The sequence below is a fragment of the Impatiens glandulifera genome, chromosome 1, assembly GCF_907164915.1.
Source record: "Impatiens glandulifera chromosome 1, dImpGla2.1, whole genome shotgun sequence".
NCBI classification, from domain to species: domain Eukaryota; kingdom Viridiplantae; phylum Streptophyta; class Magnoliopsida; order Ericales; family Balsaminaceae; genus Impatiens; species Impatiens glandulifera.
In genome coordinates, this window is record NC_061862.1 from 84,886,462 (window position 1) to 84,914,218 (window position 27,757).

At 31.6% G+C, this 27,757-nt stretch overlaps 3 protein-coding genes across 4 annotated transcripts; 2 read left to right on the forward strand and 1 right to left on the reverse strand.

Annotated features, from left to right (window-relative positions):
- Positions 1-9,562: 9,562 nt before the first annotated feature.
- LOC124919142 (pyruvate dehydrogenase E1 component subunit beta-3, chloroplastic-like) lies at positions 9,563-11,567 on the forward strand. Its single transcript, XM_047459310.1, has 4 exons — positions 9,563-9,852; positions 10,001-10,104; positions 10,188-10,237; positions 10,364-11,567. The coding sequence occupies exons 1-4, from the start codon at positions 9,756-9,758 to the stop codon at positions 11,334-11,336; spliced, it is 1,224 nt and encodes a 407-aa protein (XP_047315266.1). The 5' UTR covers positions 9,563-9,755; the 3' UTR covers positions 11,337-11,567.
- A 2,689-nt stretch (positions 11,568-14,256) lies between these two features.
- Positions 14,257-15,698, forward strand: LOC124919144 (glucan endo-1,3-beta-glucosidase 11-like). Its single transcript, XM_047459313.1, has 2 exons — positions 14,257-14,439; positions 14,532-15,698. The coding sequence occupies exons 1-2, from the start codon at positions 14,370-14,372 to the stop codon at positions 15,569-15,571; spliced, it is 1,110 nt and encodes a 369-aa protein (XP_047315269.1). The 5' UTR covers positions 14,257-14,369; the 3' UTR covers positions 15,572-15,698.
- Positions 15,575-20,983, reverse strand: LOC124919143 (katanin p60 ATPase-containing subunit A-like 2). 2 transcript variants are annotated; one of them, XM_047459312.1, is made up of 12 exons: positions 20,849-20,948; positions 20,202-20,272; positions 19,649-19,834; positions 19,486-19,544; positions 18,898-18,963; positions 18,700-18,807; positions 17,827-17,893; positions 17,118-17,202; positions 16,743-16,903; positions 16,304-16,405; positions 15,979-16,225; positions 15,575-15,906 (listed from the first exon to the last, which is right to left on the reverse strand). In XM_047459312.1, exons 3-12 carry the CDS (start codon positions 19,793-19,795, stop codon positions 15,773-15,775), a joined length of 1,176 nt encoding a protein of 391 aa, XP_047315268.1. In that variant the 5' UTR covers positions 19,796-19,834; positions 20,202-20,272; positions 20,849-20,948; the 3' UTR covers positions 15,575-15,772. The 2 variants fall into 2 exon arrangements, with proteins under 2 accessions (XP_047315268.1, XP_047315267.1); XM_047459311.1 differs by lacking the exon at positions 20,202-20,272 and having other exon boundaries at positions 20,849-20,983.
- Between the last annotated feature and the right edge of the window lie 6,774 nt (positions 20,984-27,757).

Here is a 27,757-nt window from a genome sequence, read left to right on the forward strand (position 1 = left end):
GTGCAGTTATAAATAATTATTTGGAAGAGATGAAATGGATAACTTTTGTCATTACGTGATACTTTGAATTATAAATTAAAGTTTCACATATTATAAATCATGAAATAATAAGAGAAAAAAATATAATATATATTAAAAAATAATTTGTTCAATTAAATTATTAAAATAAATTAAGTACATCATATTTCAAAGGTTTCATAATACATAATTTGTTATGATTATAGTTGTTAATAAAGTTAAAGCTCACAAGAAAAATATAGGACAAAATAGAAATTATGTATAGATTAATAGAATATTATACGATAATATCGCAACTAGCGTCTAAATCACAATCAACATCCACGAATATGCCTTACACTAATAAGGTCTGAAAATCAACCATAGACTACACAACAACAATAAACTACTAACTATTTTCTTATTTATCATAAACGGACTATTTGTGAGTCTATCTGTTACAAAACAATGTACATATATAAATAATTATTTGGACGAGATGAAATGAAGAAATTTTGTCATTACGTGATACTTTGGATTATAAATCAAAGTTTCACATAATATAGATCAGGAATAATCACAAACTTATTTAAAGTTATATGAAATTGGAAATAAATTATAAGAAATTATAATTAAGAAACTACTTTGAACAATTTGAACCACAATGAGAAACTATGACTCTAGAAATAAGCCCTCAAACGAAACACATGTTAGTTTTCTATTATATCATGTTCATACTTTGGGTAGACTTTTCATATTATTATATAATCTTTGGATTTTTCTATTGAGAGTTACCACGTGGTCTAAAGAGGGAGTGGAATCGCCTTCGAAATTCATCAGCTCCAGTTCGAAATCGGCAACGGTTATGTTAGAGGTTGAATTTAACACAAAGGGCCAAGAATATCATCCTTCAGCAAGCACTGCATCCCCTTTAACTGTAAGAGATAAAAAGTTTAGGGTTCGTAAGGTATATGCTGCTTTTTTTCCAAAAAAGATGAGGAATAGAAAGGTTACCATGGGTCAAAAGAGGGAGTAGAATCGCCTTTGAAATTCATCCACTCCAGCTCGAAATCGTCAACGTTGAAGTTGTCACTCAGCGTCTATGGATCAATGATCGCTCATCTAGTACAGAATAGTGTCTCGCCCGTCCGAAACACTAGCAAAAAAATAAAATAATGAATAGGTGAGAGACGGAAAAGTAAAAAAATGAATATGTGAGAGAAAGAAAAGCTTACAAAGATTTTTTTTGTTCTTATAAAATGTTTAGGGTTTGTAAGGTATATGTTGTTTTTTTTTCGAAAAAGAGAAGGAATAGAAATCTTACCACGGGTTGAAAGAGGGAGTGGAATCGCCTTTAAAATTCATTCGCTCCAGCTCGAAATCGTCAATGTTGAAGTTGTCACTAAGCGTTTGTGGATCGAGGAATGCTCATCTAGTGCGGAATAGTGTCTCGTCTGTCCAAAACCCTAACAGAAAAGTAAAAAAAATGAATAGGTGAGAGACGGAAAAGTAAAAGAAGGAATATGCGAGAAAGAAAGTCTTACAAATATTTTTTTTATAAAAAGTTTAAGGTTCATAAGGTATATTCTGTTTTTTTTAAAAGAGAAGGAATAGAAAGATTACCACGAGTTGAAAGAGAAAGTGAAATCGCCTTTGAAATTCATTCACTCCAGCTCGAAATCGTTAACATTGAAGTTGTCACTCAACGTCTACGGAACGAGGATCGCTCATCTAGTGCAGAATAGTGTCTCACCCGTCCAAAACCCTAGTAGAAAAGTATAAGAATAAATATGTGAGAGGCGGAAAAGTAAAAAAGGAATATGTAAGAGAAAGAAAAAATTTTCAAAGATTTTTTTTTGTTTTTATAAAAATTTTAGGGTTCGTAAGGTATATGCTGCTTTTTTTCCGAAAAAGAGAAGGAATAAAAAGTTGACCACGGGTCGAAAGAGGGAGTGGAATCGCCTTTGAAATTCATCTGCTCCACCTCAAAATCGTCAACGTTGAAGTTGTCACTCAGCGTCTGCGGATCGAGGATCGCTCATCTAGAGCGGAATAGTTTCTCGCCCGTCCAAAACCATGGTAGAAAAGTAAAAGAATGAATAGCTAAGAGACGGAAAAGGAAAAGAATGAATATGTGAGAGAAAGAAAAAACCTTACAAAGATTTTTTTTTTGTTTTTCTCTTATTTATGTTTAATTCCCATTAATTTATCATTTATTAATTTAAACATTTACTTTATTTATGTCTAATTTATCATTTATTAAAATGAACGTTTTTCTCTTATTTATGTCTAATACACATTAATTTATCATTTAACACCACGAGAATTTGATGAGAAATATGCTAAAATGTGGCGAGAGGGTAGGGGTGTTCAATATTTGGTCTGAACCGAATATCCGACCGAATTCGAATTCACCGAATTCGAATAAACCGAATTCAAATTCCATTTTTGGTTTCGAATCGAATTTCAAACCAATTCGAATTCAAATACGGTTTTCGAATTAGTTTTCGAGTTTGAGTTTCAACTCGAAAATCAAACCGAAAACCGAATTCATTTTTTTATTATATATTTTCCAAACATAGTTTAAGAAAAAGTTCAAAATAATCAAATTAGAATATTTTGAAGTCAAGATTTAATAATAAAAAAGAAGGTAACAAAAGCACCAATGGTCTAGTGGTAGAATGGTACCCTGTTATAGTATAGATCCGGGTTCAATTTTTAGCTGGTGTAATTTATTTTGAGTTTTGTTAGTTTTAAAGAATAAAAAAAATGAATTTGGTTTGAATACGAATTATTCGAAATTCAAACCGAATATCAAATTCGAATTCGGTTCGGTTTAATTAAAATTTATTCGAATTCAGTTCGGTTTTCGAATTGGCTAAAAAAAATAAAAATTCGAATAAACCGAACTGAGGAACTCGAATAACCCGAAAACCGAACCAATGAACACTCTACGAGAGGGTATATGTTACCCTAGATTTTTATATTAAGCATCATTATATATATATATATATAAATATATAGAAATCTTACCACTGGTCGCAAGAGGGAGTGAAATTGTCTTTGAAATTCATCCGCTCCAGCTCGAAATCGTCAACGTTGAAGCTGTTACTCAGCGTCTACAGAACGAGGATCGCTCATTTAGTGCGGAATAGTGTCTCACCCGTCCAAAACCCTAGCAGAAAAGTAAAAGAATGAATAGGTGAGAGATGGAAAAGTAAAAGAAGGAATATATGTGAGAGAAAGAAAAACTTTACAAAGATTTTTTTGTTTTTCTCTTATTTATATTGAATGCCTGTTAATTTATCATTTATTAATTTGAACGTTTTACTCTTATTTATGTCTAATTTATCATTTATTAAATTGAACAATTTTCTTTTATTTATGTCTAATACTCATTAATTTATCATTTAATACCACAAAGCTTGAGAGCATATATGTCACCCTAGATTTTTTATATTAAGTATCATTATATATATATATATATATATATATATATATATATATATATAAAGCTTACCACGTGTCGAAAGAGAAAGTGGAATAGCCTTTGAAATTCATCCGCTCCAGCTCGAAATCATCAACGTTGAAGTTGTCACTCAGCGTCTGTGGATCAAGGATCGTTCATCTAGTGCGGAATAGTGTCTCGTCCGTCCAAATCCCTTGTAGAAAAGTAAAAGAATGAATAAGTGAGGGGCGGAAAAGTAAAAGAAGGAATATGTGAGAGAAAGAAAAGTCTTACATTTTTTTTCTCTTATTTATGTCTAATGCCCATTAATTTATTATTTATTAATTTGAACGTTTTTTTTTTCTTATTTATTTTTAATTTATCATTTATTAAATTGAACGTTTTTTCTCTTATTTATGTCTAATGTCCATTAATTTATCATAAGAAATATGATAAGCGCTGTTATAGTAAGCATCATTTTATTTATTTATATATATATATATATATATATATATATATATATATATATATATATATATATATATATATATATATATATATATATATATATATATTCTTATATTTTTTTTTCTTTGAAAAATAAACAATTATAAACATTCTCATCTTTTCTTTAAAAAAATAAACTATAAAGAAGTTGAATATTCAATTTTCTTATCATTTACTTTTCTCGTATCGAATAGAGTTTCGTTTTTTTTCATTACTCAGATTTGAATTGGTGTTATTTTGTTTCGGTCTGACATTCATAATTCTATTTAATTGGATTAATTTTTTCATCTTGAAAATTTTATATTTCAAATAATATTCTTAATCGTTGGTGGATCGTTTGTTGCTTATAACCCCATCCGACTCATATGGTGGACTTCAACTGACTCACTCTTCGCCGACAAGCCTTAAACTTTTTATTCGACAAAGTCTTCGTTAGCACGTCTGATCCGTTCTCACTGGTGTGCACTTTTTCCAAGTGTAATTGTTTTGTTTCAAGCATTTCACTAATCTAGTGTTATCTCACATCAATATGTTTTGACCTAGATAAATGATTAGAGAGGTGAATAACTCTCTGACCATTGCTAAACACAACAAATTTCTCTTGGTTCAAAGCCAACTCTTTGAGAAATTTTTTTATCCACAAAACTTCTTTACAACCCTCATAGATTGCAATTTACTCAAATTCTGTGGTAGACAACTCAACATATTAAAATATAGCTTTGATTGTCATGAAACAACCCCCTACAAAAGTCATCAAAAATTCTAAAATAGACTTCCTGAAATCAACACCACATATCATATCTAAATCTGAATATCCAACTAACATATAATTATTGTCGCAAAAATACAAAATCACACTCTGGAAGTAACTACTCCAACACAATAAGAAATATCAGACTAAGTACAAACAATGGTGTACATCAAACTGTCGACAACGGATGAATAAGAAACTCTACTCATTTATGTTTCCTCTTTTTCAATTTTAGGACATTACTTAGAAGTTAACTTTTTTTGGAATTAAAGGAGAATTAACATGATACCCCATAATCATGGTCCCCCTCTTAAACTCAAAGTGCTTACAAATGTAATCAAATCCGTGACATTTTGGTCTTTTGAGATGACTCTTACCACTAGACTACTTTGGTGGAGTTGTTCAAAAGTGAACTTGAAATGACCTGCAAGGGAAGAAAAAACTATCTTGGTCTTACTCATATTGAATCTTTCAATAACTTTCTCGATTTAGTATTTCTAAGATAACCACAAGTTCTCATTCTTTCTATCACGAGAAATATTCATGTCGAATATCTTCTTCGTCGATCCCAAATTTTTCATTGAAAAAGATTTGCTCAACTCTTTTTGCTAGTAATGGTCGATTATTAACATGTCGTCAACATATAAAAAAGAAGAATAATGAAGTGATCTTTTAAGTACATTTTGACAAACACACAGTGATCTACAATTTCTTGTTGTACCAATGACTCACCATAAAAGATTCATTTTTCTTGTACCATTATTTTGGAGCTTGTTTGAGATCATAAAAGCTCTTTTTAAATTTGCACCCAAGATGTTTTTTCCCTTTTCGAATCACTAAAGCTGCTCCATATAATTTTTTTCCAAAATCACCATGAAAAATTGTAGTTTAATATCAAGTTGTTCAATCTCTAGGTTCAAGCACGCTACTATATTATGAGCAACTCAGATCGATAACATCTTCACAACCGAAGAATTTTTTTTCAAAATCAATACATTTCTTTTGACCAAATATTTTTACAACCAAACGAGTTGTATCTTGGTTGTGAATTCTTATTTTTGGTCTTACTATTGTAAATTCATCTGTTCTTGGAAATCTTTTTGTCTTCTGCTAACTTTATTAAGTCATAAGTGTGGTTCTCATGAAAAATGATTGCATCTCATCTTCCATAGCTTTCAACCACGACTTTTTCTCATTAACAAAAATTGTCTTTTGGTGAATTTTTGTTTCTTTGCATTTGTGAGCACTACATACTCACTTGAAGCGTACCTCATCGATAAACGACGCTCTCTTACAAATCTTCTCAAAATATGTTTGACTAGTTAATCTTTAACTTCCTCATTAACATTTTTATTTGGATCAACATCACTCGTCAGTGAAATTTCATCATTAGTGATACCATCACTATTATTTGACACATCTTCCCCATGATTAGGATGCATTGTATGTATATGAACTGAATCAAACTCAATAGAATCATCGTTATTTTTCAATTGTTTATATTTTATCAATATTTGTTATGTTCTAATTTTTCATAAATATAACATCTTGACTTCTAATGAGCTTTCTATGAATCAAATCATAGTGTCTATAACCAAACTATTTAGCCCATAACTGATGAACACATACCGTCTCGTCTTCATATCAAGCTTAGATTGTTAATCTTTCGAAATGTGAACAAAAACATTGCAGCCAAAGATGCGTAGATGGTCATACATACTTCCTTTCCCGACCATAACTTGTCTAACACCACAAAACTTAAAGAAACGCACAACGTGAGATTCAAAAGATGTACTACTCACTATATTCAAAATCTCACCCCAAAAAGATCTTGGTAGATTTAATTGCAAAAACAAATATCTCACTCTTTCAACTAGTTCGGTTAATCCTTTCAGCTAAGTTATTTAACTAAGGTGTCTTCGAGGGTATTTTTATGTCGAATTTCTTCATTCTTGTAATAATCGTCAAAAGGACTGCAGTACTCACCACCATTATCTATTAGGATACAGTTAAGTTTTGTGCCAACTTATCTTTCCACAAGAGTATGAAACTGTTCGAAAATATCTAACACCTGATTTTTGGACATTAAAATATATACACTCAATTGTTCATTGAATGATCATCAATAAAAGTCCCAAATATAAGGCACCACCAAGATTTCTTGTTTTCATAGGACCACACACATCAAAATATATTAAATTAAGTATAATTGGTTTTCGTGAGTGATGATTATTTTGTAAGGCAACTCTAGTATACTTCCACACTAAACAATGAACACACTTCTTCAAAAACGATTCTTCACCCTAGAGAAAAGACTTTTTTAGCCAATATTATCAAGTCTTTCTCGCTCATATGACTAAGTATGTTGTGCCAAAGCACAATGTTTTCTTCATAATCAATTTCATTGACTAATAAATATGTAATCGTTGCCCGCATTATATATAACGAGCATTTTTTCCTTTGTCAATATCAAGGAACCTTTAATAAACTTCAATTTCCCGTCACGAAAAGTATTAAAAAATCTTTCATCATCGAGCTTATCAGTGGAGATCAAATTCATATGAAATTTGGGGATGTGTTTCACATTATTTAGAACCAATGTGTTGTCATTTTCAAACTTTAGACACATTTATAAAACCAATAACTTTGTCAATGACATCATTACCCATTCTAACACTTTCATAATCATTAACATGGTTTTTTCATCTTGATACTTCAAGGCTATCATGTGCTTGATCAAAAACAATTTGTTGTTACCAATTTTCTAAGTATATAACTCTTCAAGTTTGCTCCATATACCCTTCACGTGTATCTTTTCACTAACATAATTGAGAATATTATCATCTACCCATTTCATGATATAACCACACACCTGATAATGACTCTAAGTCCATTTCTCATCAGTTTTATCTTCTGACTTTTTACTAGCAAACACAGATAAATAATAATCTTTGACATTCATTCTACTCGTATTGGTCTCAATTATTGATAAAAAGAACATCAAAAATAATAATACGGAAAAGATTCTTTCTATTTTAGTATCACATTTATAAACATATAAATATTTAATCAATCAAGCGACTATTATATCGCTATGATACCACTTGTTGATAAAAAAAACACAAGAAAATAATGCGAAAATTATTCTTTCTATTTTAGTACCATGTTTATAAAAGCTATCAATATTTAATTCGTCAATCAAATAACAAAAAATAAAGACACGCGAACTTTAGCGTTAAAAATCCTTTTAACAAGAGAAAAAACCACGGGACCCTTATGTCGCTTAAACCATCCATTATATCACTTATAATGAGTTACCTAATATTTTTAAAAAGGAAGGTTTACAATATAAAAGATTGCCTAAATCTTCAATAACAACATCATCCCAATAGTTTTTATTTTGTTTCTCTTTTCATAGACCGAAAACTTTACTAACTATTATATAGTACATAATATATAATATATTATATTAATATATTATTAGTCAAAGCCTACTGGACGGACACCCCAAAACTTATACTTTTCGATTGTATTGGTGATCATTTCTTAAGTCCATGCCTGTCTCTATTATAATAGTAAAAGAGACGAAATAATTAGATATGAAGTTGTTTTTTTCAATAAAAAATTACTAAATTTGATTTTTCATATGAAAGACCTTTTATAGGTATCCTCTCATGATTTGTATTAATTTTTCACTATTTCGACCATATATGTAGATGATATATTTTCACTTGGTAGAACATTTTTCAGCATTGTTTATCAACCATCGACAATGATAATTTTAACTGTCGTTCAATATATTTGGTAGAAATTATTTTGACACCGTTTTATTGATTCTTTCGGCTTACCCTAATTCATCCCTCATTATTTATGAACTCAAATAAATTCATTTTTAGAGCAACCTTTAACCAAATACATAATTATTGGATCTTTTCCATTGAGAGTTTTTTTAATTATTTATATAATTTGATATCTAAATGACCAGATATTTATTTTGATTTTATAAATGTTATCTTATATTATTTATTAATTAGTTTTCTATATATAACTCTAATTTGAATATAATATTAGAAAAGCAGTGTTCAACCCAAATCATGTTCAATCCAAATCAATATTGAGAAGTTTTTTTAAAATCAAAAAATTATTTTAAATTGCAAGAGTTCCTCTACAACAATATTATATATATATATATATATATTATTTTGAATGTTTTCCCCCTCAACTTTATTATTATTTATATATATAACTAATTTAAGAAATGGAGTCTCATAACTCAAAGTAGATATCAATAACTCATGTATTCTCTATATTCGAATTATTTACAGAAGAAATAAAATTAAAACTCACTAAAAACAAGTTAAATTATTAAATCAATTAATAAGTTTATTTATTTAAATAAAATAATATTTTTTTAACATATAAATATAAATTCACTTTATTAATGCAAAATTTATAATTAAAAAAATCATAAATATTTAACTAGTATAAGAATTTAAAATTATATTAGATTCCATCCATATTATTTTATTTTAAGTATTAAATCAATACTTGTTAACGTACTAATATTTTACATAATAATAATAAAGAGCGGGAAGTTGGCGTAAAAAATGATGTGGCAGCACTTAGATAAATTTTATTTTAGTTCATTCAACCTTATTCTCGACATCATTCATGTGATACCATTATCGTTTTTCATAGTTACTTTTTTTTTTTAAATAAGTAAAAAATTGATTCATATTAAATTGGGCTTGAATTAGGAAAATGATGAGTTGATTCTTGTTCCAAGATGGGCTAGTAGCCCCGGCCCAGCGTAAGCGTGTCTTTTTCTCTCATCCTCAATTAAACCGCCGAAAACCACAACCAACGAACTTCAAGCTGAGAGAGAAGCTGCTGGTCCGACTCCCCTCAGTTTCTCCGCCCGTCGTCCTTTCTCTCTCTCTCTTTCATTTATAATAAGCTTTCTCTTGTGAAGACTCATGTAAATGCTTTCTCTCTCTCTCTCTCTATTTCTCATCACATCTTCCTGAAAATCATCGCCTGTTTTCGGATCAAATGGCTGCAATTTTCCAAGGAGTAACCTCTCTCAAATACTCCACCTCCGTCAATTCCAAGGCGGCATTTCTCTACCCATCTCCTAGATCCGTCTCAGGTTTTGTCTCGCATGTGCTTCTGATCTCTCCTATTCATTTCAAAGATTGTATTTTTATCTTCTAAATGTAGTAGATACAACCGAAAATAAGATTTATGCTCTTATTTTTCATCTGATTCTTTCAATTTCATGATACGGACACTTGCAGAAGCCAAACCATCCTTCTTGGTTGTTAAATCTGATGCAAATTTTAGCTCTGGGTTGATTAGCAGGACCCGCAAAGCTCAGCTGAATCTCCCTAATGCTGTCGCCGTTAGTTTCTCTATCTTTCTTTCCCTCCTCTATGTCTCTATGCTATGTTGTTGGACCTGAAATTCGTTTTATTTTTTCTGTAGACGAAAGCTGATAACAAAACCTCTTCTTCTGCTGCTGCATCTAAACCAGGGTATGTCTAGATCAATAGTGTTTATCAACTGGATCTGTTTAAAATAGTTTTACTTGTTCAATCTTTCAAATCAACTAGCCAATTATCACACTTGTGCCAAAGATTGATAGTACGGTTGTTGTTCAGGCATGAACTTTTACTTTTCGAAGCACTTGGTGAAGGACTGGCTGAAGAAATGGAAAGGGATCCTAGTGTATGTGTGATGGGTGAAGACGTGGGTCACTATGGTGGATCATACAAGGTGACGAAAGGCCTTGCAACTAAATTTGGGGATTTAAGGGTTCTGGATACACCCATAGCTGAGAATTCCTTCACCGGGATGGCCATTGGAGCGGCTATGACAGGGCTAAGGCCGGTTATAGAAGGAATGAACATGGGTTTTCTCCTCTTAGCTTTCAACCAGATATCCAACAACTGTGGAATGCTTCATTACACATCTGGTGGGCAATTCAAAATCCCTGTAGTTATTCGTGGGCCTGGTGGAGTGGGTCGTCAGCTAGGGGCAGAGCATTCTCAAAGGCTAGAGTCGTATTTTCAGTCAATCCCTGGAATTCAGATGGTGGCATGTTCAACACCTTACAACGCTAAAGGGTTGATGAAAGCTGCTATTCGTAGCGAAAACCCTGTTATACTTTTCGAGCATGTTTTGCTTTATAATCTGAAGGAGAGGATTCCAGATGAAGAATATGTGCTGAACCTAGAGGAGGCGGAGATGGTGAGACCGGGTGAGCATGTAACAATTCTGACTTATTCGAGGATGAGATATCATGTGATGCAGGCTGCGAAGACATTGGTGAATGAAGGGTATGATCCTGAGGTGATTGATATTAGGTCTTTGAAACCGTTTGATCTTCACATGATTGGGAATTCGGTGAAGAAGACACACAGGGTTCTGATAGTGGAAGAATGTATGAGGACCGGTGGTATTGGGGCTAGTTTGACAGCGGCTATAACAGAGAATTTTCACGATTATTTGGACGCTCCGATTAGGTGTTTGTCGTCGCAGGATGTTCCGACACCTTATGCTGGGACTTTGGAGGATGTGACGGTTGTTCAGCCTGCTCAAATCGTGACTGCAGTCAAGCAGCTCTGCGCCTGAGTGATCTAATAATGAATTATGAAATAATAATTTGGATGTTGTTTTGCTACTTATTTCATCAAACTCTATTCTGATATCATTTTATCTGTCTTTGTCATTTGTTGTTCATGAAGAAGAGTTAGCTTTCATATTTTGGCTTCTCCATAGATATCTGTCATTTTGCTTTATTTGTTTGCTGGATCTATTGTTGTTTTCTTGTTATTAACATAATATCAGACCTAGTTTTTTACATTACCTTATTATTAATATCAGTTAGTTTGGCTATTGCACTCACTGCAAGAGACACAACTTGTGACTTATGTTTCTACTTTTCTCTATCTCTCATCTCTATGTCATTGGTGTTTTGATTGTTGTCTTCTCTAAAGTAACCAAATTTTATGCCCATATACATTAATTTTATAAAAATATATGTGACTAAAAACAAAATGTATAAATTATAAAGTTTTAACAAATATAAGCTAACAAAATCTAGATAGACTATAGGCTTAATTAAGAAATTTTAGTATAAGTTTCATCGAACACATATTTAATTGTTGGGCAAAATTTCTAAGATTGTTACAGATTTTTAATAATCTAGATATATTGTTCAACCCCTTAATCAAACATTATATCTTTGGGAAAAATATTACAAATGCATACATTATTTTATTGACTCAATAAACTAAATAGACGAACACAGATAATGTAATTGTTGAAAGAAAAAAGATTTTGATTTTTTGAAAAAGTGAAGCATTTAAAGATATATCAAATGTTTCAAAACTGTATTTGAAAAATTAACTTCATTTTCGTCATTAAACAACCAAAAATAGTAGTTAAATTGTTATTTTAAAAAAAAATGATAAAAATAAATAAATATTCATTCACCTTAAAAATTAATATTTTGATATTTTTCGTCACCTCACATTTCAAACATTTCTCAATCAATCTCACATATTACTTCTAAGCGAGCATTTTGAACTAATATATTACACAATCATTTCGGTCAACCAACTACCTCATTACTAACTTTTATGCCTTACTTCAAACATTTTGATACTCCAATCTCTATAATTATATATATTATAAATTAATTAACACAAATAAAATTATTAATAAATTATAAAATAATTAATACAAATAAAATTATTAATATAGGTAAACGAGCACTTGATAATTTATTCACTATTTTGACCTACTATCTAGAAATGGCCGATCTGGATATATTTCATCGGGATATATTTAATCACTTATCACACATATACTCACTTTGAACATTATACACTAATCAACTCGTGTTATTGGTCACGTCTACCTTACTTTGGGTATTTTACTCCAATTTGAACTATCATTATCTAAATTCCTCAAATTCGCATCCTAGTATCAAATTTGAAATGTGAACATTTTAACCACGACATGACTGTTGAATTTATTTATATAATTATATATATATATATATATATATATATATATATATATATATATATATATATATATATATATATATATATATATATATATATATATATAAACTCATCAAATGATCAAATAAATTAATTTATTTTTATTTAAATATATTACGAATTTATTTTTAAATAAGTTGTTATATATATAATTATATAGATTATAAAATAATTAATATAAATAAAATTATATATATTTATTATAAAAAAAATCATTAAAGGAGATAAATAGTTACAAAAATTAATTATTTGTATTTAAATATATTACAAATAATTTTTTTTGTATAAGTTGTTTTATATATAATATATAATTACTTATAAAGAAAATATAAAATTTAATTAAAAAGGAAAGACGTTTTACCTTCATAATTAATATAGATTATTTTTTTTAAAATATATATAATTTAAAAATAGACCTTTATTATATAACTTATACTCATATCCGTTAACTCATGGTTGGGTTTATATTTAAATAAATTAACTCGATTCATCTTATCCAAACATAAAGATCCAAAACAAATAACAACAACCCGCTAATTTAATTTTTTTAAAATAAAGCAATATATATATAATTTATGAACAAATTATGTGTCATAAACTTCCGTGGCTTGATTGTGTAGTATTTTTATTTATATTTGTATCCTTGATTCGTCGAGTATCCGATTTCGATTTCAACGGATATCTCGTTACCTGATTAAATACCTATAAAAATTTAAATATTAAAAAAAAACATAACTTTATTAAACAATAAATATTAGTAAAAACATAAATGAAAATATGGTTTACCTACCATATCAATTGTAGATATTAAAAAAATAATAATAATTTTATTGTTACTAGAGTTAAAAATAAAATAATTGTAGAAGAAAAAAAATAAAAAAAGAGTAGAGAAAAAAAAAGACTAATGATATCGAAATAATATTTTTAAGAATATTGAAAAATAAAAGTTAAACTAGGTAAGAAAGAACAACCTAAATAATATATTTATTGTGATATTTATCACTTTTATACGTGTGAAGGTCAAATTAAAACTTAATAAGAAAATAATAATTTATTTTTAATATTAATATCTCCATCCTAAGCGGATCCATGTAAAAGCATCTTCTTAATTTTTCGTATCTATGGCTACCCTAAATGTGGTCTAGGATTGAAAAAAGTATTATTTCTTTTATTATTTAAATGTTAAATTTTGCAATAATAAGAAATCCATTATTAATTCAACAAATCAAGACAAGTTAAATTATATATTTTATCAAAGAATTAATAGAAATAATATATATATATATATATTTAATTTTCTGAAAATGAGAAAAGAAATATGTAAATAAATAAATGTACATAATACTAGGATGAAATTAAAAAAATATATAAAATGCTTCCATGACAAGACGGGGCAACCTATGATTGAGACGTGTCTCTACAAAAACCAAAATAAATTCTAACAAGCAAAGAAAGGAATTAATGATTTCACAAAATATATAGAAAAATATTTGAATCTTTTTAACTAGTATATAAAGTCATACCTATCTTTCATACCTTTCTCTCCCCCGCCCTCTTTCCATTTTCCAAAATCTCTCTATCTCTCTCCCTCTTTATGGAAAGAGTTTTGAAAAGGCTTGCGATCATACATTATTTATTATTCCTAATTTCCCTCTCTTTTTCTGGTAAGTTCATCATCATGTCATTTTCACCACAATATTTTTATTTTTTATGGTAAGTTCATCAGTGCGGTTTGATTTCCATAATAAATTTACAGGTTTTGGCTGTATTTCCGGAGGGGGAGGAGTGGGCTCACTTGGCATCAACTATGGCCAAATTGGCAACAATTTACTACCGCCGGAAAATGTCGTCGAGCTCTTAAAATCTCTCAAAATCATGAAAGCAAGAATTTACGACACCAACCCTCAAATCCTAAATGCATTTGCAAACTCGGGTGTCGAACTCATTGTGACAGTTGAAAATCAGATGCTAGCCACCTTAATGGATCCTCAACAAGCCTTATTATGGGTCAATTCCCACATTAGACCTTATTTTCCATCAACTAACATAACTGGGATTGCAGTAGGAAACGAGGTCTTCACTGGGGATGGAACTTCGTCCCAAATTCTCACATACTTAGTTCCGGCGATGGTCAACATTCATGCAGCTCTAGTCCAACTCAGTCTCAGCCAATACATCAGCGTGTCAACCCCCAGTTCCCTGGCGGTGCTGGAGGAGTCCTATCCACCCTCGGCCGGTTGTTTTAGAAAAGAGCTAGCCGCGATCATGCCTCAGATCCTCCGTTTCTTGAACAACACAAATTCCCCGTTTTGGATCAATGCATACCCATATTTTGCATACAAAGATAACCCATCTCAGATTTCTATAGACTATGTGTTGTTTAATGTCCCGAATCAAGGAATGGTAGATCCATACACAAAGTTGCATTATAACAACATGTTGTACGCTCAAGTTGATGCTGTCGTGTTTGCTCTAGCTAAAATGGGATTTGGAGACATTAAAGTTGGGGTTTCAGAGACAGGCTGGCCGTCCATGGGGGACCCGAATGAGGTGGGTGCTACACTTGAGAATGCGGCAATGTATAACCGCAACTTATTAAGGAGGCAAATGGCCGATGAGGGTACACCATTGAGGCCAAACGTGACACTAGATGTTTACTTGTTTGCACTTTTTAATGAGGATTTGAAGCCCGGACCAGACTCCGAGAGGAACTATGGCCTTTTTAAGCCAGACGGAACCATGTCCTACAATGTTGGTCTAACTAATTCGATGTCATCATCAGAGATAAGAACATAATCATTCAATTCAAACATAAATCATACTATTATAATGGAAGTGTAAATTATTTAAATATCAGATTCCTATGATGTATCACTACTTCCCACATTATACATTTTATCTACTTTTTTTAGAATATTAAGTTTGTGTATTGTATTATGAATGTCATATTTAAGGACAACACATTAATAGCATTACATTAAAGCCAGTGCAATACCTTTAGTTGAGTATTTGACTGCCATAATCAGCATTGAACTGATCGTAACGATGAGCATGGAGATGAGCAGAAGGCCTTGTATTATTTAATGCCATCTCAATATCCTCATTTAGTATTCTCCCAATTTCAGGCAATTCTGCAAAATTAACCTCATGAGGGATTGATCTTGTTCAAGTCTGCATTATTTAATAAAGAAATGAAGAAATACCTTCTTCCTGTTCTTCCTCAGGCGTGGCCAGTACTTGTCTTTCTTCGAGAACAGTAATCAACCGCCTCAAAGGTTGCATGGCTACCTCTTTGCATAACAATCGAATATCTGATCCTGAATAGCCTTCTGTTCTTTCTACCAAAACATCATATGGAAGTTTAATTTTTTCTTCTTCTTCTTTGGAGGGCATTAAAAGCTCCTCAAACATTGCTCGTCTAGCTTCTGCTTCTGGAAGAGGAACAAGAATCTTACACGGTTAAGAACACAACAAAAACATTTGCAAAACCCCAACCTCTAATTCATTTTTCACTCTTAAAAAGGATACTCGTTTCTCTAGGCGCCTAAGCATTGCTGCGTCCAGTTCCCAAGGCAAATTAGTTGCCGCCAGAACAAACACAAGTTCATCTGTTTGTGCCAGACCATCCATCTGCAATCATATGAATTTCTGATCACCGTTTGATCAAACTGAAAATTAAGTGTTTAATACTAACATATAAATGTTAGAATAAACCAAATGAATATATTTAAATTCTAATTATAGACATATGCAAGTTTGGGAATGTAGGATGCCAGCCTGACCCCACAGCCACCCACTTCAATTTAAAGTGTTCTAAATGAGAATCGAACCCATGAATATAATGCAAGTTGATTTGATAAAATGTGGAACTAGAGTATTAAAAGTCATTAAATAGTATTATTGTCATCCATATAACCAATTTTTAGTTTAATTTTTTTAAGGATTTCACTGTCTGGCGGTAATTCACCTGGATGAGTAGCTCTGTTTTCAAGCGCCTACTTGCTTCATGCTCACCTCGTCCTTCCCCACGTTGGCTAATGATGGCATCAATTTCATCAAGAAATATGGTAGAAGGTGCATGATGCCTAGCAAGCTCAAATAATACTTTCACTAGCTTTTCAGAATCACCTGAAAAGTGCAGGATGAGATTGTTGGAGTTGCATCAAGTTAGAGACACAATATGGGGTTGGAAGTACAAAAATAAGGAATCAAGGATATAAAAAGATGTTTCTTTTTTGTGTAAAGGTATTGCTTTGTATTTAACATTTGGAAGTTTGGGGCCACAAATAACATTGATTCAATGATTAGCACGGAGGAGGAGGAGAATGCAAGTATGACCTACCACGCCATTTGCTGACAACAGATGATGCTGAAATGTTAAAAAATGTTGTTTTGCACTCACTTGCAACAGCCTTCGCAAGCATAGTCTGTCCATAAGAAAACGATGCGTTTTTCAGTCTCAACCCCCAGTGAAAATGTAATAATAAACAGAACTTTATATTAGTATTATTTACATTCAGAACAAAAAATAATCCAATTTAAGAGTATTTGCCAAGTGAACCATCCGATGTGTAGTTCCTGTTAATAAGAGACTTAAATGGCCACTAGACTCGATCTGACTTAACCTTCACACGCTCCTTTTTACTCAATTCATTCCCAGCCCATCTTTGAACACTAGATCACTAATACAAGCTATGACCACAAGCTCAAGGATTAAACGTGCTAATAACCATTGCCCAAGCCACTTCAGATTTTTTTCTACCATTAAACTAGACACCCATTTCCAACTAATGAATGAAATGAGTAAATCAAGAATCCTACTGAAGCCTAATGTTGTAGCAGGTTAGCTACCACCAACAGTTCATCCTTATCAAGGGTGAATGACAGTAAACTTTAGTCTCTTTGAAACAATATATGAAATCAAGAAAGGGAACTAAATAAGGCAGTCAATGAACAAATAAGAAGCAGTGGGAGGAAACTTCCTGAAGAGAAGAAAATACGAAAAGGAGAAAACTTGAGATAAAGAGTGAAGCATGAAAGAAAGTACAGACCTTTCCAGTTCCAGGAGGGCCAAAAAGTAGAATGCCTTTCCAGGGTGTCAGAAGACCAGTGAAGTACCTAGACCACAAGGAAAAAATATGTCCAACAACTCTTCAATGCATTATCCTACACTCTTCAAAAACAAAATCAAAACCAAATAAGATATAGAAACTTCACGAAGAATTTTTCATGAGTATTTCCATGTATTACAGAAAACACAACCTTTAATATAGTTGATATATATAAACAAGATCGTTCTATTCTAGAAAATTATCTGACATGGTTTGAGAGCATAACTGCAAGTTCATATCAAGGTTATATATAAACATATTAACACCAAACAATATGCAGAAGAATAGTTTTGTTCCTTGTAATCATTTTCTTCTGCACAACCATATGGGTGTAAGTATTGAAGAAAGTGATCTCCTCATTCTACATAAATAAGCTAGTAAAGTCCAAAAATATAGTTTAAAAAAAAAAAAGAAATATAGTTGCTCTGCTCAATTATATATTATTTCATGTATTAACAGAATGCAATACATCAAACAAATTTGTATTCATAGCTTGGAAAGAGCCTCGTAGGACCTTATAAAGCTTGATACTATGCTATTTTTACTTACAGATGAATTAGATGATAAGATACTGTCATGTGTGAATAGAGAGATACACACCTCTTAAGGGTCATAGACTAGCATGTAGGGGATTATATCCTTAATTAGGTTGTTATACCGAGTCGTAGGTTATAGCTATGCATGAGGATAAGAAGAGTTTGTATTCCCATCCCCTGGTCTAGGTCTCACCCCTTCTTCTAAATCTCACTCACTTTCTCTGATTTCTCATCCATTCTCGTTATCCTCAATATTATAAGTGTTACAAAGACATACTTGGGATATTTTATTGGCAATACAACTGCTTCCTTGAGAAGCAGTTTGGCATTGTGTAAACCCTTTATGCTTTCCCACTTCACATCTGGACTACCTCGAATGATGTCTCTGCAAGAAAAGACAAGATGGGAATTGTTAACTCAACAATTATAGAAAAAATAAGAAGCAAAGATCTGTCATTTTTTTTTTATACATTACCTACTTAAACTCTCAGCCAAAGTACGCATTTCTGCAGATTGAAAAGGAGGAAGCAGAGATTTCTGCCTGAGAATTGAATGCATGTCAGCAATGCCAATGTATATAGATGGATGGTAAATAACAGTTGACTACACTCAAGTAGATAATCAACTGCATATCTACATGTTAGCTACACTAAAGGCTAAGAGAATCTACTCAAATGAGCACTTCTATCTAAGAAGTATGGATATAAATGGTTGTAGGAACTAAAAGACCAAAAAAATTATCAATAAAATTTGGAGCACATATAAAATACTGCTGTTAACATGTTTGTTTCCATATTTAAGAGTTTCTTGTGGCAAGAGTCGGTGCCTAAGAGACCAAAGGTCACGGGTTCGATTTCCACTTAAAATGCCTTAAGTTGAAGTGGGAGTCATAAATGTGGGGGGTCATGCTAACTTTCTAAATAAATAAAAAAAGTTCCTCATGAACATATATATATGTTTAGAGTTCAACCATATGTAGTTTGATTTGGACAATGCAACTAATAAGGAAGGCACGAGTAGAACTTCAGAATAATGATAGTCCCATAGATATCAAGAAACATACGGCTTTTCATTCATTGTACTAGATGAAACTCCACCGGAATTTGTAGAACTTCCTGGACTCTATAATCAAATGCAAGATTTTTTATTGGTAATTTGAATTAGTTGCATGAATAAGATCCTTAAGCTTTCTAAATAAGGGGAAACGAAAAAAACTATGATGTTACCTGATTTTGGCACTGCTCGTATATAGCCAATTCAGTTTTGTTCTTCACCTGCACGTCCCCATTTGACCTTACAATCGAAGAATTGGCATTAGAATGACCTCCATTAGCTTGACCATTCACAGTCTCACCGTTTTCCTGGGGCATCATCTTTCTTCCAAACTTAACATCGTAAAAGGTCTCAAGATCCTATATGTAAATGAATAATATATATAAATGAAAATTGATTATGTTTTTCGTAATGTCATTTTAGAAAAGGACGCTGAATAAGAGACAGTACAAGAAAAAGAAAGGTCAAAAGAAAAAATAATAATAACAACAAGGATCGAAAGCATCCCACACTGAATGAAAGAAGAAAGCCTTTGTCGATGATGTTAGATGGTCGAGGAACTAGCTTTTCAAACTTCTAATTGGTATTTCCTTACTATCAAAAGTTCTTTTATTCTGTTTATTTCAAGTAATCTAGCAAATGATGAACCAAAGTCTGTCACATTGACAATCAAAACCTCCCAAAAACCATTGATCGATTGAGAACACTCCATAAAAGATCACATACCTCTCTACAAAGGTGGCTATCATCTTCTTAAGAAGGCCATGGGTGAGGATACCCCTGAATTGCACTCCACCCTAAACAAACAACTTGCAAAGGGGTCTTAGTAACACTCTTAATACTAAAATAGTCCTTAGAGTTTCATCTCAAGAAATCATCATGGATTAGTCAAATACAGACTCCTTTAAGTCAGACTGATGAGCTGATTCATTGTCTCCAATTCCTTATCGGAAAGATTGGATTTAAATATGATACTATTCAAGAATCTCTCCTCTTCACGTTCAAACATCTCATAGATACCAGCCGAATCAAGACTGAGCTTATGGAACCTAGTGTCCTGGTGGTTAAAAATTAAAAATTGATTCGGTTTATTCTAAAAGCACAAATGTCATGAATCAAACAAAATGAGTACACAAGCCATGGGATTCATTCAGAAGTTGCAGAAAAAAGTGGACAAGAATGAACCAGGTCTCTTGCTAAAATATGTATCTCAAATTCTCAGAATTCACTCAGATCAGCTTCTTAATTCATAGGTCAGTAAAGACGTGAGAAAGAGGCGACGATCGTTTCAGATAAAGTGAAGAGATGCTGGTTGAAAGCAAAATTGATGTGTAAATCCTATGGATTCCATATCAAACAGTTGAAATACGTACCTGGAAGGACCAACGAGTAGGCATTGGCTCATCAGCCATCTACAGTTCCGAGATAGAGAGAGATATCACTGGAATGAAAACTCGTGCAGATATTATATTCTTCACTCCCTATGGATTGATCAATTTTGGAGACTATTCCTACTGAAAAAACAAGCATAGGTTTGAATTTTAAGGTAGAGATTATAATTCAAAATATTGTTTCCAAATTAAAATACATTAATAGTCTATATTAGTGACAACATAATTAAAATAAACACAATCTCTTCAATTATAGATTAACATAATTAAAACAAATATCAACTACTAATTATTTGTAAAACGCTCACACTATTCACCAAAACCAGTCATACTAAAATCATCACCACTTCACTATCGAGACATCAATATTCTTCATGAAATTTTAGTAAGTTATATTATTGATAAACTAATAAGTAATACAAGAAAAAAAGTTAGTCGCTTACGTTGAGAGACTTCAATGTTACATTCTGCTAGCTCTTTTATGATGTCTAAAAGATGGTTAAAATTGGAGGCTCATTTTCCGAAATCTAATCTTGAGTTAAACTAAACTCCTCCAAATCAATTGGTTCGTAATTTTGAACTCTTGCATTTCTAACAACAATATATAAAAAAAATATATCAAGTATAATTAGGGATGACAATGGGGCGGTTCGGGGCGGGGAATGCAATTACCATCCCTGCCCCGTTTTAATTTCGGGGATTTTTTTAATACCATCCCCGCCCCCGTTCGGTTTTTTTCGGTTTCAGAGAATCCCGCGGGGCACCGTTAATAATTTTTATTTTAAAAAATAAATAAATATTATACAATAAAATTATATAAACCAATTTTTTAATATAATATATATTGTAATATATTAAAATTTTATATTATTATAAAAAAATCATTTTTATACTCTTATAAAATATAGTAAATAAATAAATATATAGGTGATTTAATATATTTAATTATGTTTATGGTATTCGGGGTAGAATCGGGGTGAAAACGGGGTGAAATCGGGGCGGGAGACACAAATACCATTTCCGCCCCATCCTCGTTCGGTTTTTTTCGGTTTCAGAGAATCCCGCGGGGCACCGTTAATAATTTTTATTTTAAAAAATAAATAAATATTATACAATAAAATTATATAAACCAATTTTTTAATATAATATATATTGTAATATATTAAAATTTTATATTATTATAAAAAAATCATTTTTATACTCTTATAAAATATAGTAAATAAATAAATATATAGGTGATTTAATATATTTAATTATGTTTATGGTATTCGGGGTAGAATCGGGGTGAAAACGGGGTGAAATCGGGGCGGGAGACACAAATACCATCTCCGCCCCATCCTCGTTCGGTTTCGGGGAAAAACCGTCCCAAACGGGGCAATTCGGTTCGGTTTTCGCGAGACGGTTTCAAATTCATTAAAAAATATATGATCAAAATGTAAAAATTAATTTAATATAAGAGACATAGTGTAACTTTGTTGTAGTCTCAAGTTGTAATGCACATAACCAAATCATTCAGCTTTTAATGCTCTAGTTTGTCCAGTACCTTCTACAAGTCTTTCAGAAATGCCTCGGTTGCGTGAGAGTTGTTGTAATAACAGAATTTCGTGTTCGGAGAATTGCATCTCGGATACTTCATCGGCTGTTCCGTAACCCTCACCGCCGTCACAGTTTTTCGGCCACCTGGTTGTTCTTCCGTCACAATATTATTATTTGACGTTGACATAGCTGGTTCTTTAATTTTCAAAAAAAAAAATTAGAAAGAAAAGATCTTTATAGATGATTAGTTCATTATTTCATAATTTAATCTTCATTGGAGTAATCCATACTCTATAGGATCAATTTTAATTCTAGCTATAACCTAAACAAGAATAGACAATCAAAGCTATAGAAATGGTGTTCGTAAATATTATAGAAATTTCAGAAAAATAGATTACTCATATTAGAGATGAAGAGGGAAAATAGATAATTGTGAGAATAAAGAGAAAAAAAAATGGATAAAGAAAGATTTAGATGTTTTGTTTGAATGAAAAAGAATTAAAGTAATGTAAATTAAAAAATAAATAAAAAATACGTGGATATTACATGTGGCAAAAATTTTAACTTCGTTTAATATTTCTGTTTATTTTAAATAAATATTATACTTTTTGATAAGTTAGTATATATAAATAGAATTTTGATACTTTTTAGTAAATTTGACACTCTCTTATAACTTAATGTGTAAAATTGACATTCTTCTCTAATAAAAATAGGTATACAATCTTCTCGATTTCAACATCATTATCATATCATCAAATTAATTTAACAAGTAAACATGTATTCTTAATCCATATATATATATATATATTTGAATGTAAATAGATAAAGATTTCTTATTATGATCACAGTTTATTTTCCAACAATTCCCAATAAACCTCCTCCTTCTTCATTATTTTTTAATTTTTCACTCGTGATTTCTATTATAATGATCTCTTGCTTTGTGCTCTTCGGTGTTTTATAAAAGGAAATAGAAAAAAAGGAAGTGAAACCGTGGGAAGCAGAAAGCAGAAAGGATGAAGGATCGTGAATCAGTTTATAAAAAAATAAATTAATACACATGCCTACCATACATGTGTATTAAGTGTCACCCATCTGCATTTTTTACACCTAATTAACTTAATATGCATGTGTACGAATTAGTGGCTGTTTAACAATTAAACAACACACATACCTTCATTTTATATATAGTATATTATAATATTTAAATTTTATTATAAAGTATGGATGATATTTGTGGCGACCAATTGAGCCTAAAGGATAAGGCTTTATGCTTATAGCTCGAATCGAGCAGGGTTTCATGTTCAATGAAAAAATGCTGTCAGTATTTTCGAGAATTTTTTATTTTTATTTAGAGACCAATGTAAAATTAGAGTTATGGTGGGTTAAATGAAGGATTTTTTTTTTATACAGAATCGAATGTGGGCTGTGATTTAAAAAAAAAAAAAATATTACACTAACAACTGATCAGCAACTAATATAAACATTATTATTTTAAAAAAGTTATGATATATATGAACGGGAAGAATGTCAATTTTACACACCAAGTTGTAAGAAGGTGTCAAATTTACTTATTAAGTATCAAAATTCTATTTACATATACTAACTTGTCAAAAAGTGTCAAATTTATTTAAAATAACAGAAAAATTTAACGGAGTTAAAATTTTTGTCACATGTAATATCCACCTATTTTTTTATTTGTTTTTAATTTACATTACTTTAATTCTTTTTTCATTCAAACAAAATATTCAAATTTTTCCATATCTATTTTTTCACTCTCTTTACCCAATTCTTCATTTTCTTCTCACTGTTCCTCTTCATCTTTCATATGAGTAATCTATTTTTTCTGAAATATCTATTAATGAACTAGCTATGTCGACGTCAAATAATAATATTGTGACGGAAGAATAATCAGGTGCCCAAAAAACTGTGACGACGGTGAAGGTGGTGAAACAGCCGATGAAGTGTTCGAGATGCGATTCTCTAAACACGAAATTATATTACTACAACAACTACAGTCTCGCGTAGCCGAGGGTATTTCTGCAAGATATGTAGAAGGTACTGGACAAAAGGTGGGGCCCTCCGTAGTCTATTGATCGGCGGCGACTATCGGAAAAACAGGAAAATGAAATCCTGATCTAGGATTTCAAACGGAGTTGATTCTAAATATTTCGGCGGTTCTTCATCAAATATGATTAATGGTGGGGATAGAAGATGAACAATTAGAAGAATTGAAGAGTTGGGAATAGAGAGAGAAAAAAAATGGATAAGGAAAAATTTGGATGTTTTGTTTGAATGAAAAAAAAAATTAAAGTAATTAATGTAAATTAAAAATAAATAAAAAATAGGTGGATATTAAATGTGGCAAAACTTTTAACTCCGTTTAATTTTTTCGTTATCTTAAATAAATTTGACACTTTTTGACAAGTTAATATATATAAATAGAATTTTGATACTTAATGAATAAATTTGACATCTTCTTACAACTTGGTGCTTAAAATTGGCATTCTTACAACTTAGTAAATGATTAGAAATTGAATTCAATCATTACAACCTTTATGCATTTGTTGTCTAAACTCGTGTGATCAGGTGAATTATCGATCTAAGACAAAAATTAAGGAGTTGATAGTTTTATAAACTAATCTAGTCATATACTTGAATTATTACTAAGAGTTTTGAACACTTAAATAATATATAAACCGTGAAGTCTGTCATCTACAAAAAGGAAAACAAAAACAACAATGTTTGTGAAAACCTTTCACAACAAATATAAACAAACGAGAAGAAAAACAACCGTCAAAATAGCTAGAAACAACTGTCAACTGCGTTACGCAGCTTGCGTGACGCAGCCGCGTCACGAAACTGAGTGACGCAGCCCAACCCATAAACCATGCATGAACCATTTGAAAGCAAAAAGCATCCTACCCTAAACCCTAACATAAAACATGTATGAACCATTTGAAAGCAGGAAGCAACCTACCCTAAAACCCTAACATAAAACATGCATGAACCATTTGAAAGCAAGAAGCAACCCTAAAACCCTAACATAAAACATGCATGAACCATTTGCAAGCATGAAGCAACCCTAAACCCTAACATAAACCATGAATGAACCATTTGCAAACAAGAAGCAACCAACCCTAAAACCTAACATGAACATAAATCAATGAATGAACGAACCATAACATAAACCAACATAACTAAAACTAACCTGATGAAGTCAATGAATGAACGAGAAGACGAAGACGAAGACGAGCAGGTGCGTCGTCGAGGCAGGTGCGTCGTCGGGTGCGAGAGAGAGAGAGCATGAATAGTTGTCGAGGCTTATTTGGGTTTTTATATAAAATAAAAATAAATGTGACGCATTGTATCCTACTTGACTGACGCATCCGAGTTGACGCATCCATCTTGACGCATCCGAGTTGACGCATCCGAGTTGACGCATCCGAGTTGACGCATCCGAGTTGACGCATCCGAGTTGACGCATCCTACGTGACGCATCCTACGTGACGCATCCTACCAAACAAACAACCTGCATTCAACGAATCAACGAATCAATGAGGAATATTCTGTAAAGGAAATCTACACGAACTGTATAGGAAATCGAAACAAACAATCACGAAATAAACACAAAATATAAACGAATATAGTGGAATGGTCGAATGAAATGTCAATTTGTTCAAAATCCTCCACGCTGTGCAAACTCGTCTCCGTTGGAAGTTCTTCGCAGCTATAGGCCATTGAATATGGTGGAATGGTCGACGGTGGCTCTTCGATTGGTTCTTCGGCGATGAAAAAGAAGAGAAAGTCTTCTCCGCCACCATTAGGGTTCACGGCGGAGAGGAGAAGACGGGGAAGAAATGGGGTGGATGAGAGAGAAAATGAATCGAAAATGAAAAAAAAATATGACTTTATAGGGTTTAGGGTGCGTCACGCATCTGGAGGGTGCGTGACGCATGGGTATAATGGTCATTAAAAATTTTGGGGGTCACCAGCGCTATAAAAATTAGTTGCCCGCACCGTATGCATTTAGCCCCCTTTTTGGGGTCATTTCCTCAAATTTCCTCCATATGTACCCTTTTTTCTCTCGTATCTTGATTGGACTTTTGTCAATATAACTCATATATGATAATAAGAATATTAAAACAGTTAAGTCATGTCACGAGATTAAAACTTAAGAGAAAATAAAATTTAATTTATTTAATATGTTATATATTTTGAATGATTTACAAATTATTTTGTATGTTGGAATGAAAATAGTTTTTTTTTTTAAAATATATGATAACGCATAACTAAATATTACAAGTAAACTTAGCTTATATGTCTACTTATTTTAAAATTGTGGAAGGTCCGTACTAGTCTAGGACTAGTGATAATATTAATTGTAGTTAGGACTTGGGAGAAAGACAATTCGAAAAAATAGGACTTTAAATATGCTCTTCATTATCTTGACTCACCATTTTTATGCATTTAGAGCAATTTAAGTTGACTATCTCAGTCGCATAGAATGACAAATTTACAATATAATCCGAGGTCATAGGGTAATAACGTTAAGAGAATATAATAAACTTTTTTTTGTCACTTAACTTTCTTTCATTAGTAGTGACTTGTGACATACTTATAACTCTGTATTACTTGCAACACCTTCAAATGTAAAATTTCATGCTCCAACATATCTGTAGATGTGTGGGATGTTATTAGACTTTTAGCCTACTCCAAATAATGGACAATGCTTATAGAAAGAAAAGAAGCAAGGAAAATAGACAAATTTAAATGAATATATTCATACTTATAAGTTTAAAATCGAAAAAATCATGAACAAGTATAAAAATTCATGGTAAAGCTGTAGAATATAGCATCTTAAAGAATCCAAAATTGCCGAGAAAAGTAACCCATTTGGTACTTTTTTATGGTAATTTCAGCAGATACAAATTGATAAACAAAAATGGGAACAATAAATTGATCATAGTTTATCCCCCCACTAGTGAAGTCTTTTGTCTATTAAAAAAAGAAGGTAAGAGAGACATTGTTAGCACTTAGGTTCATTTAATGCCCCTTCCAAGACCTTTTTTACACAAAAGCCATATACACTGACCATAATTTAAATCAAAGGCAACCCAACTCAAATTCAAAGACCGAAAGGAAAGGAAAGTTGAATTGCCATCCTCCCCACCATCACTCTCTTCCTCGTTGTCTTCTTGTTCCTCGTCATCCTCTTCAGACCGGCCCCTCGCTGCCTTTCTCCTGCCATACAAATCCAATTGCAATTGTGATAAATAAAATACAACTAATTTTTTTACTAAAAGAATGCCCTTTTCTAGAGTATATATTTTACGAAAAAACAACCTGTATCAACAA